The 11,938-nt window shown below is 36.2% G+C and overlaps 1 protein-coding gene across 1 annotated transcript; it reads left to right on the forward strand.

Moving 5' to 3' along the window:
* Nucleotides 1–7,394: 7,394 nt before the first annotated feature.
* On the forward strand, nt 7,395–10,951 carry LOC130743588 (homeobox-leucine zipper protein ATHB-8-like). The gene is made up of 6 exons (XM_057595829.1): nt 7,395–7,586; nt 7,730–7,912; nt 8,089–8,169; nt 8,537–8,671; nt 8,790–8,865; nt 10,881–10,951. The coding sequence occupies exons 1-6, from the start codon at nt 7,395–7,397 to the stop codon at nt 10,949–10,951; spliced, it is 738 nt and encodes a 245-aa protein (XP_057451812.1).
* Nucleotides 10,952–11,938: the final 987 nt, after the last annotated feature.

Genomic DNA, 11,938 nt, shown 5'->3' on the forward strand with positions numbered 1-11,938 from the left:
ATTTAATCAGGGAAATGCGTGTTGGTTATAATTTTTTCTTTGTTTTAAATCAATATATACTCATCGGAGTGAATTTTGATCATTTAGATTTTCGCCAAACAACTTGTTCTATGTTCCTTTTCTCATGCCTTGAATAATGCTTATTAGAGCATTGTTCTTTCATATTATCAATGAATAACTTGTGTTTACATTGTTAGAAGTTCGTTTGACAAAATACCATTTTGCACTACTTTGATCCAATTGGAACACTAAACGATGAAATATGATGTTTATAGGTTTTAAAAAGTAAAAACACATATAACTAGAATTTACAAACCACTTGCCTTGAAGAGTTTAAAAGTATCTATCTTTACCTAAATCTTTAAGTATATTTTTATTTATTTCACATGTAAGAAATATGCATTTTAAAATACATATGTATCTGTTAATCTAAATAGCAAAAAGTTGAATTACATTTTTGTGGTCATTTGGCCACCAGTCTCCACCGGGAAAAGGAGAAAGTTCAATTTCATTAAACATATAGTCTTCAATTTAAGTTATATGAATAAGAAACACTAAAAATGGTAGGGAAGAATTAACTCCATCTAAACGTTACTTAGATTAATTAGGATTAGGAAGTCGCTTTGGCGCTTTGCCAACGCAATTCAAATTAGCAAAAAAAACACATATCTGGGCCTTTTTGCATTAGCCCATTCTGTTGGTTTTTTTTGTTTGGCTGATGGACCTTCACTTTTCTATAAGGATTTGATTGTTTTTTTTCTTGGGCTAGTTTTTTTTGCTGCTGACCCCTCCTTTTTTGGTGCCAAAAACGCATATCTGGGCTTTTTTGCATTAGCCAATTCTGTTGGTATTTTGTTTGGCTGATGACCCTTTTTTTTATACTTTGACTCTTTTTTTTGCGCTAACACAAGTTGATTAATCTTAAGTTAAGAAAATCACTATAATAGATAAACCTGATTTAAGCTCTAGTTTAACTAAGACTATAGAATAACAAGCTCTAGTTTAACTGAGACTATAGAATAACAAACTCTAGTCTAACTAAGACTATAGTATAACTAAGCTTCAGTTAGGAGGGTCATTAGAATAACTAACCATAGTCTAATCGAGATAATAGTATAACTAACATTCGTTTAAAAGGGTCAATGGAATAACTAACGTTAAGTTAAGAGGTCAATAAAATGGATAATCCTAGTTTAACGTAGACTTTAGAATAACTAAATTAGGTTAAAAGTGTCATTATCCATCAATTCACTAGTATTCATTTAAATATTAGAATTGATCTAATTATATCCGCAAATTTGGAAAGATTTTCATGAAACGAATATCACCGTTGCTTCTGGAATGGTCGAAACCCTTAGAATCGGCTCCTCTTGGACCCAAAACGGATAAAAATGACCAAAATTATTAAAAAAACACATTACTTAAGTTTATTCAAAGGCCAATATCTGGTCCTATTTGCAAATCTGGAAAGATTTTTAAGAAATGAACCACACCATTGCGTCCGGAACGATCGAAAACCTTAGAATCGACTCCTCTTGGACCCAAAACGGATAAAAATGACCCAAAATTTCCAAAAAACACATTCTGCCACATGCCAGCACGAGAACAAGCTACGTCAGCGTCTCTGACGTCATCAGGCGCGTGTGTCTCATAGCTGAGAGTGGCCGCCACTCTCCTTCTTCCTCTAGCGCGAGTGGGGCGCGTGGCCGAGAGTGGGCTCACTCTCCGGCCACCTCGCCGACAAGTGCGGGAGAGTGTGGCTTCGTCCGGGCTCCGTTTGAGATTCCGGAACTTGTTGCGGACTCGTCTCAGCCTTCTGAATCCATCTATGACCTCAGATTTTCATTTTGGGAACTTTTAAAAATGGGTCATTTTCGAAAATGATGATTCCGGCCACCTCGAGTCACCATCAAAGCTCTAGTATGACTTGTTGGGACCGTGACTTGACGAGGAACATCGAGGAGACAGATTTTGCACAAATTCTCACCAAACATTGAACAAACAACAACATAAAATTATTTTTCCTAGCTAGTTACCACTTATGGAACCCAGAAAGTGAGAATAATTTTATGCAGTTATTTTTCTATTCTTTCACTATGAGGGACTGAATATGAATCAAACAGAAATAAGGGACTGAATATAAATCAAACAAAAATAAGGGGCTAAAAGTGGGAAGCAGAATTTAATTTTTAAATAGGCCCCTGACGCATTTACATTAATGGCGCCGAAAAAATAATAATTTGACTTTCAGTCCTTTTTTTTTGGGGCACCTGTGCCTCTCCAGAAAAATGGCATATGTAAGCTTTCCCCTAATTTTTTAAGAAAAATTTATCACTAATAGTCTAAAATTGTTATGTTCCAAACTCTCATTTATCTATAGGAAAAAGAAATGTCATTAAATTAAAGTGCATTTAATTTAAGCTTGTGTAGTATACTTCTTTTTGTGTGGTAGACAAACTAAAAATTTATAATTATAGTACAAAGGTCACCATTAAGATGAAGGATAAGTTAAATTAAAAAAAGAAGTCAATGATAAATCCTATAAAAATAATGGATGATAAGTCTTATTATAAGTGCCAAATTGCTAATTAATGAAAAATGGAAAAAAGTGGGAGTTACGGTAAAAACCCAAGATGGAAATCTCGAACCTATCCTTGGTGATATGCAAACTACTATCCACCAGTACAACATAGAAACATACAAAACGAGCAATTAATTTTGTTGATTTTTGAAAAAGTTGAGAAAATATGTGGGGTTGGAGTTCCCCGGCAGTGAGGAAGAGGTCATTCATGAATTGACGGAATTCCTTAGAGAAAATGATCTTGTTTGCTCGTAGTGGTCTTTTGTTGATCTGTGGCTTTTGAGGCGCTTGGGGCTCTTGTTGTTGGGTTTGGGTTGTCTTGGCTTTGAGCCTTTTAGGGCTTTTGGAGTTCTCATTGTGGTTTAGTTGTTGGTTGCTTTTCCATGGCTGGGTTCTGTAATTCTTTCGCGTCTCCTCTTTGAGAGATTGTACTTTTCTTTTAATTTTTAATAAGCTCGCTATTTTGCTCTCTGAAAAAAGAAAAAGAAAAAGCTCTTTGAGAGATTGCACTTTTCTTTAAGTATTATTTTCTCTCATCATTTAAACTCTCACATTATTTATGTTTTCCTTTATTTCTCAAAATTTATTGCAAGAGGGTATTATTGGAAAAAATATATTTAATACAATCTTAAATGTGTAAGTCGTCAGTTAAATAAAAACAATTTTTTTCATCAATTGACAGCTAAATAGTAACGGAGACATGGTAGATTCTAACATGTTGCTGCAATGCAAGCAAGCAAGCAAATTAATCATGTATTCTCCACTATAAATACCTATATGCATCAAGCAATGCAATCACACCCAAAACCTTGTCTCCAGTTATTCCCCATTCAAGCAAGCAAATTAATCATGTTACCTCCAGCATTAGCTATACCTGCGTTGCTCCTTCTGATATTACTTTTCATTCTATCAGTTGCCCTGCTTCTTAATCCAAAAGAACATAAAAATGGTAGGAAATATCCACCAGGTCCCAAACCTCTGCCAATTATTGGCAACCTCCACCAGCTGGGTAAACTCCCTCACCGATCCATGCACGAACTTTCAAAAAAATATGGACCCGTCATGTCCTTAAAGCTAGGAAAGGTCCCAACCATTGTGATTTCATCCCTTGAAACAGCAGAGCTAGTCCTCAAGACCCATGACATTGTTTTTGCTAGCAGGCCTATAACTCAAGCATCCAAATACATTTGTTATGACAGTAAAGGCATAATTTTCACTGAGTATAATTCCACTCACTACACCAGAAAAGGGCTTTTACAGCGCCCCTTTTACAGCGGTTTAGGTGGCAGCCGCTGTAACAACACAAACACGGAGCGGTTGATGGGCTATTACAGCGTTTTATTAAACTAACCGCTGTAAAAGCATTACCTTTTAACAGCGGTTCTCTTAGAAGGCGCTGTAAACACAAAAACACGGAGCGGTAATAGGCTTTTATAGCGGTTTATATACTGACCGCTGTAAAAAATAGGTTCCACTATTTACAGCGTTTATTAAACTAACCGCTGTAAAAGTAACGTAAATAATAAAAATCAAGAATTCAGGTTCCGTGGATCGAACCCAGGTTCCCTTAATAAAACGCAGGCTTAATTGCAGTTTTGCTCCTTTATCTTTCACCTATGTGTGATTTGACTCCTTCATGTTTAAAACGAGCACATTTACTCCCTTGTCTTTCAATTTGTGAAAATTAACTCCTTCCATTAGTGAGTTTTTTTAAAATTGACGGAATTGACTGACGTGATGTTCATTAAAGGACATGATTCTGTTAAAATTGAGCATTTGGATGTCATTTCACTAAATAAATAAAAAAATAATTAAATAAGTAAAAAAATAATTAAATAAAACTGAAATATTAATCCCTAATTAAATATGAGTGAATTTAGTTTTTTTAATTTATTTGTGTCATTTTTATTTTGTTTATTTACTTATGTGTCATTTTGGGAGGTAAGTTACGTCATCCTTGATCGTGGAACAAGCAAATTCCGCCTGAAATTAGACGGCAAATTGACAAAGGGAGCCAATTTTCACAAATTAGAATTTTAGGGACCAAAATCGCTCATTTTAAATATGAGGGAGCAAAATCACACATAGGTGAAAGATAAGGGAGCAAAACTGCAATTAAGCCTAAAACGCAATAGTCTTTCCACTAGGCTAGATTCACTTTATGGTAGATATGTACAATTTATAGTATTAATATAAGATTTAGTTGATTTCTTTAATAATTGGTTCAAAAAATGTTCTGTGTGGGATTCGAACCCGAGGCACCACAGAAAATATAATGAGTCCTTTCCACTGGGCTGTTACACGTTTTTTATTAGTTTGTTCGTTTTGTATATATAAGTATTATTTTCTTTATTGATTTTGTAAAATTACATCTGTAACTGCAAACCCTTATTTTTTACCAGTTACATCTTTCACCAATCTGCTACCTCACGACGTAATCTCGACCTGCTACTTCTCTCAAAGCCCTCGCCACCTCCTGCCTCCGCCGTCCTTGCCGTCGCCGCCTCCATCCCTTCCGCCGCCGCCGCCGCCTCTGCCTCCGTCCCTGCTGCGCCGCTGCCTCTCTTGTTTTGGGTCGCTTCCTGCACGGTTGTTGCCCTGTTCTCATTATCATCCTTTCGAGACTGTAGCTTTGAAGAGCGTTGCTTCCACCGTGTAAATCATGATGTGGAGACTCCAGGTAGCTTCCATTGCTCAATGTTCATTATTGTTCTAACTCTTGATCTTGCTCTTTGTTCATCATCGCTCCTATTCTCGATCGTGCTCTCTTTGCTGTTTGATCCTGGATTTAATGCTCTAACTCAATGGATCTCATAGGCTCTAACTCAATGGCTCTATTCGCTATCAAAAATCCCTCTTATGCAGTATTTCTCGCTCAATTTCATCAATCTAGGTCTTCTCAAGATCTGATGCCTTAGTTCAATAGATAGTTTAGTCGAAGCTTGTTGTGTTTTAGATTAATGTTAGGGTTGTTTTTTTTTTTTTTGCTAGATTGACATTTCAATTAACATTGCTTTGTTACTTTCATCGAGGTGAACAATGTATGGTTAGAGGGAACACCCATCAGTTCCCCTTTCAGCGCTCTGGAAGAGCGAATTGGCGAATGAGAAAACTAAGAACCGGAGATGGTAGAGGCTAGCGAGAACAAGAAAGGAGAGGATCTCATGCTACTAAAAATCGAATGCCAAAGGGTGGTGGGAGATGGAGTGTGTACATACTCTGTTTTTTTAGTATGTTTCTTTCTTGCGCCATCACCTCCTGCTTTTCTTTTACTCAGATTTGATAGATTGTGATTTTGATGCATCAAAAAGTCAATTTTTGTGTGATGTCTTATTTTCTAATACTAGCATGGCAAGATGATAAAGAAAAGTAAATGATTGAGTGAAAATGTTATGCTATGCTGCTTGATGCTGAGTTGCTTTATATTTGTCTCACCTTTGTTATTCAGTTTGAATTTTTAAATATTCTGAACTGTTGATGCTACATATGTATGCAGAGGATCAGGAGGTATTCGCCGACTGAAATTGAAGGCATACACAAGTATTTTTATAACTTCGTATATTAAGAGAACATATTGAGTACCCTCTCTGGAAGCTAAATATTTGCATGTGCTTGACAATTTTTTCAGGAATATATACGAGATGGCATTGACTGGGCTAAAGTTGAATTATACCTGTACCCTTCCTTGGATGCTGTCATTTCGGTTCAAACTGATTTACGGAAGGCACACTTCCATTAGCAATGGATTCACTCTTCTCCTTATCTCTCTATGTGGATAATGATGTCTTATGCTTGATTGTGTTGTGTTTATTAGGGTTTCATTTCGATTACATTTCAAATTTGTTGTTTTGTATTTGATTTAGGTTTGAAATTGATATCGTTAACTTATAATTTTTATTTCAGATCTTTCTCTCTTTGAATGCTGCAATTTAAGATTTGGATTTGTGGGAGATGGTGATTCCGGTGTTGTGTTGCAGGTTTTGGATGCATGTGTCGATCATAAGATGCGTTCAGTCTCTCATACAATACTTTCTTGATTCTTCACTCTACTCCACCCTCACAACATCGATTCTCAGAATTGAAGGGAATATGAAGAACACCTCTGTCCAAGCATAGTTGACTATGCTACAGTCCCCGGAAAAGAAGCAGGTACCACCAGTATAAATAATAATGCTAGGAAATCATCTTGCTCCTGTTCAGGTTTCTATTTGTCTATTTGTGTATTATTCCTAATCTAAAGAAATTAAAGCTAGGAAATTCCAGATAAATTTTGTTATAGATGCATGTGTCTCTTAGTTGGATAGTGAGTCTAAATTTTAGATGTTAATGTCCTATAATGATAATTCCTATGATTTCCATCTCAGCTTACATCGTCTTGTGACTTAAATCATAAACAGGTATTGATTTTGCAGCAATATATTTTGCAGCAATCATAAATCTGCAGTTGATGTCTCATGTTTAAGGTTTGCATTGTTATAATCCAAACTCCACTGAGAAAAACTTTGAGAAAGTTGTTGTATAACTGATTTTGTTCTGAGGGAAATTCCCTCATCCGGTGGCAAACTGAGGAGATGTTTTAGAATATCTTTCATCTTTCCAAAACGTCCCGGGTGCAATAAAAGAGAGAATTTTTTCGAGACAAAGTCTCGGAGAGTCTGCAATGCTTTCTGGGTTTCTTCAATTTTGTAAATGCAACCTATGGGTAGCAACTAAAAATAGAGATTCAAATGTGAGAGCACAGGAGCATATAAGCCTATTAAGTGGTTGTATTGTTGTTAAAACTCTGGAATGAAACTTGAATAAGAGTTATTGTATGTTTAATGAAGCTGTGAATGGATTTGCAGATGATGGCTGGTCCATGTTAGAGAGTGATGGCATTGATGATGTCACCCTTCTTGTGAATTCATCACCGAGCAAGATGATGGGTGCAAATCTTGGATATAACAATGGATTCCCATCCATGACCAGTTCTGTGCTATGTGCCAAAGCATCCATGTTGTTACAGGTATAATTCTTTAATACTCCATAATGTGGACTAATGCTATTGCTTATTGCTCAGCTCTTAGGAATTGCTTTTACTTTCTATTGTTTTCAAGCAATTGATTTCCATGTATTTAGTTGTCTCATGCTCTTTTTCTGTCTTTGTAGAATGTCCCTCCAGCTATTCTTCTTAGATTCTTGCGGGAGCACCGATCAGAATGGGCAGATAGCAGTATTGATGCTTACTCAGCTGCTGCCATTAAAGCTGGCCCCTGTAGCTTGCCAGGGGCCAGAGGAAGTTTTGGGGGTCAGGTTATTCTTCCACTAGCTCACACAATTGAGAATGAAGAGGCAAGTTGTTTTCTCCTAATTTTATAATCTAGTACATATTTACTATTTAGAAATTACCATTTAATCTTCCAACATAAAATTGAATACATGTTAACTTGGCTTGTGGATTATATTAACTTTTTTGTGTTTCTCTTCCGGCATATTACATACTAACTGACACTTTATCTCTAAAATAGTTCATGGAGGTTATTAAGCTTGAAAACATGGGCTACTATCGGGACGACATGACTATGCCTGGTGATGTTTTCCTCTTGCAAGTAAGTACTGCTCCATGATGCCATTCTTTTCAACATATCTATGTCCATACCTTACAGCATCATGGAAAAATTCATAAAATTTTAATTGAGGGAATGCCTTCAATTAAAATCCATTAATATTCTGTTGGTTAATTTTTCTCATTCGCTAACTAATCGTCCCTGGCTTCTAGAGTTTGCAAAGGATAAGATGCATCAAATATCATGAATGGATTTGCATGTAGTTATAGGAATAGTCAGGAATTAAGGATCTATATGAAGTTTGATTTTAATTGAATAGCTATAACACTTGCGCCTGCATATAGTTCAGAAGGTTTAATCCAATATCAAGTTTATAGCTAACAGTGTTTGTTGCTGCACCTGTCATCAGCTTTGCAGTGGAGTGGATGAGCATGCAGTTGGCACCAGTGCAGAACTAGTTTTTGCTCCAATAGATGCGTCTTTCTCTGATGATGCACCCATTTTACCTTCCGGTTTTCGTATTGTACCTCTTGATTCTGGCACGGCAAGTCTTTAGCTTGACACATGATTTGATTGTGTTGTTTTTGAAATTTGCTTGCTTGCTTTAATTTTCCCTTTTTCTTTAAGTTAGGATTCTGATTTCTGTCTTATATAAGATGCAGGATGCTGCTAGTCCAAACCGGACACTTGATCTTGCCTCATCACTTGAGGTTGGAACCACAGCAAACAAAGCTGCTGGTGCCAAATACAGACAAAAAAAAAAAAACAAATTACAGCGGTTCCGTGGTGGAACCGCTGTAATATATATTATCAAATACAGCGGTTACCGGCTGAAACCGCTGTAAAAGAAGACTCAATTACAGCGGTTATTCTAGAGAACAGCTGTTGTAGGTCTGTATTTACAGCGGTTTTATTAAATCAACCGCTGTAAATAATGCATCTTTTACAGCGGTTAGAACCGCTGTTAAGGCTTTTACAGCGGCGAGATCTACAGCGGTTCTGGACCGCTGAAAACCGCTGTAAAAGGCCAAAAAAAACCGCTGTAAAAGCCATTTTTTGGTGTAGTGACTACAAAAAAACCTGTTTTTAGTGGCACTATATTTGTGGCATTTATAAAAGAATGCCCCAAAGTGATATTAATCTGGCATTTAAGTAGAATGCCACAAATTTGAGAACGCAACCCTAGCTAATTAGTAGCTATTTGGCAGCAAATTACTTGTGGCATTTATTTAGAATGCCACTAATTTAGGATCAGATTCGCAGCTAATTAGTAGCTATTTGGAAGCAATTTTTTAAAGTGATGATATCAATCTTTTTTTTGAACGTGATGATATCAATCTATTATTTATAAAATTGATATTGTTAGAATATATATAACAAACCTCACTGTTAGAATATATATATTTTTGAAAGACCGTTAGAATATATATATATATATATATAGATAATTTAACATTCAAGGTTTCTTTTTTTTCATTTTAAAAAAATGGTTTCTTTTTTTAATTTCAAAAAAAAGGTTACTCTTTCTTAAAAAATATCTTGCTCGAAAATCACTCATTCAACAAAAGTGAACAATATATCTATAGCTAAGTTGAAAATCACCCACTGAACAATCATCGAACACACGCATTCATCTCTCACTCGCACAAACTCTGCAACTCTGCACCGATCGAAATTTCAGCGTCGCGCATCATCGCCGCGCATCACCGCCGCGCATCGGTTGTCTTCACCACCGTGACAGAGCTTCCGGAACACCACAACCCTCGCCTCACTCTCTTACTGGTTATCTTTCTCACTCATCTATATCTCTAGGGTTTTTCTGTTTGCTTAGATTCCAATGTGTGTGCGTCTTCTCCTCTATAATTTTCCGATTCTGAATTCCGAGTATTCCGATTTTGAATTTTGAGTTTTCCATTGTGCGAAAATGCAGAATCGAAGAACGACAAGGAAGAAGAAGGGAATGGAATTGAGTTGATTGTGTGTGAGAACCGAACATGACATCGTTTGTTGCTCACTGAAGTAGGTAAAATCAAACCAAACCAAACCTTCTTGACCTTAATTTCATGCTTTAATCTCTCACTCGATGTGTTTGCTTTCATTTCTATGCATCGCTACTTGATTGTTGAGGAAATCGTGTAAAACAAGTGAGTCTATGTGCGTTTGCGTTTGCGTTTGTGCCAGCGCATGCATGCCAGGTGTTTGATGAAATTATTGCTTCATATGTATCCCTGTTTTTTATTGTTGAGAGTGTCAGAGATCTGTTTCATGAGTCTAATTCTTGTATCATGAGATCATGTTCTGTTTTAAGGTGATTTTGGTACTATCTTGTATATACTTTTCATTACATTGCTGAATTATGCTACTGAGGATTGGCCTGCTGAAACATGTACTCTTAATCCTAATCCTACTCTAACCATCAGATTGGTCCAAGTAGGATTAGGCCATTAGTTTCCCTGGTGAAAACATTTACAAGTTTGAGTAATTTTATGTTACAACTTCCCCTATTTGTTTTTTCTTTCTAGAATTGAGTCACTAAACCCTGCACATTAGAACGAATGCTGATGGTTAGTACTGTCAATTTATTAAAAGGCAATGGCTATTACAATTTGCTGAACAGGGCAATTAAATTGCTCACTTCAATTTGTTGAAAAACAGAAAAAAGTTGTTCTATATCCATTTAGACTTAGTTACAATTTTAATCCTTTCTTGCCCTGATTTTCTTGTCTCATTGTCTATATCCATGTAATCTGTAGCTATTGTTAGTTTGGGTCTGTATCTTGCCTCTGTATCATGCATAAAATCAAGTGATCTAAAGCTAAATTGAACTGCTCTCTCTTCTCGCTCCAGCATGTTTTTCTTTAATTACTTTTGCTGGATATAGTAAGTAATTCTCTCTCTTCATTGCTCTCATTTCCTATGCAGATTCTGGTCTGGAACGAACTGCTTTCTTTCTTTCTCTTTCGTAAGGATCTCTCTCGGGTTCACAAGGTACCCTCTCTCCCCTACTTGCTTTCGGTTTCAACTTAGTTACACGATCACCAAAATGGATAAATCATGGATTGATATGCCGCGAAACACAGTTGAATATCTTGAGGGGTTAGATAAGTTTCTAAACTTTGCGTTTGAGAAGCGGTCAGTTGATGGTGTAATAAGATGTCCATGTCCTATATGTTGCTGTAATAAATGGGAAAGTAGAGATGTAGTGCGTGACCATTTGATTTGCAAGCAGTTTCCAAAAAATTATAAGGTTTGGATATGGCATGGTGAAACATATGAAAGTATGACATCAAGGGACACTGAAGTAATATCGGAGCCACTGCAAAATGAAAATCCAGTACTAGACATGATTAATGATTAAGTGCGGAGGGCCAGTACATTATCGTTGGATGTATCCAATTGAGAGGTTATTTCTTTTTAATGCATTAAACTCATTTATTATTTTATATAATTATTAAATATGTAATATATTATTTTAATACCTTTTTGTGATCATAGGTTTTTAGGACATTTGAAGTCCTTTGTACGAAATAAGGCGCAACCGGAAGGTTCCATAAGTGAAGTTTACTTAGCTGAAGAGACACTCAATGTGTATTCACGATATGAAGGTGTTGAATCGAGGATGAATAGGAGTCGCCGTGTTGATGATAATCCAAATAATAATGAAACTTCTCAAATGTCCTCCATTTATCCTCAATTAGGTAGACCAGTGGGGAGTTCATCAACTTTCACTTTGGGGCCTTTAGAAAAAATACAAGCGCATCGATATTTGCTGCTGAATTGTCCAAGAGTCAAGCCATATGTTGAGTAAGTA

Source organism: Lotus japonicus, chromosome 3, assembly GCF_012489685.1.
Source record: "Lotus japonicus ecotype B-129 chromosome 3, LjGifu_v1.2".
Taxonomy (NCBI): Eukaryota; Viridiplantae; Streptophyta; class Magnoliopsida; order Fabales; family Fabaceae; genus Lotus; species Lotus japonicus.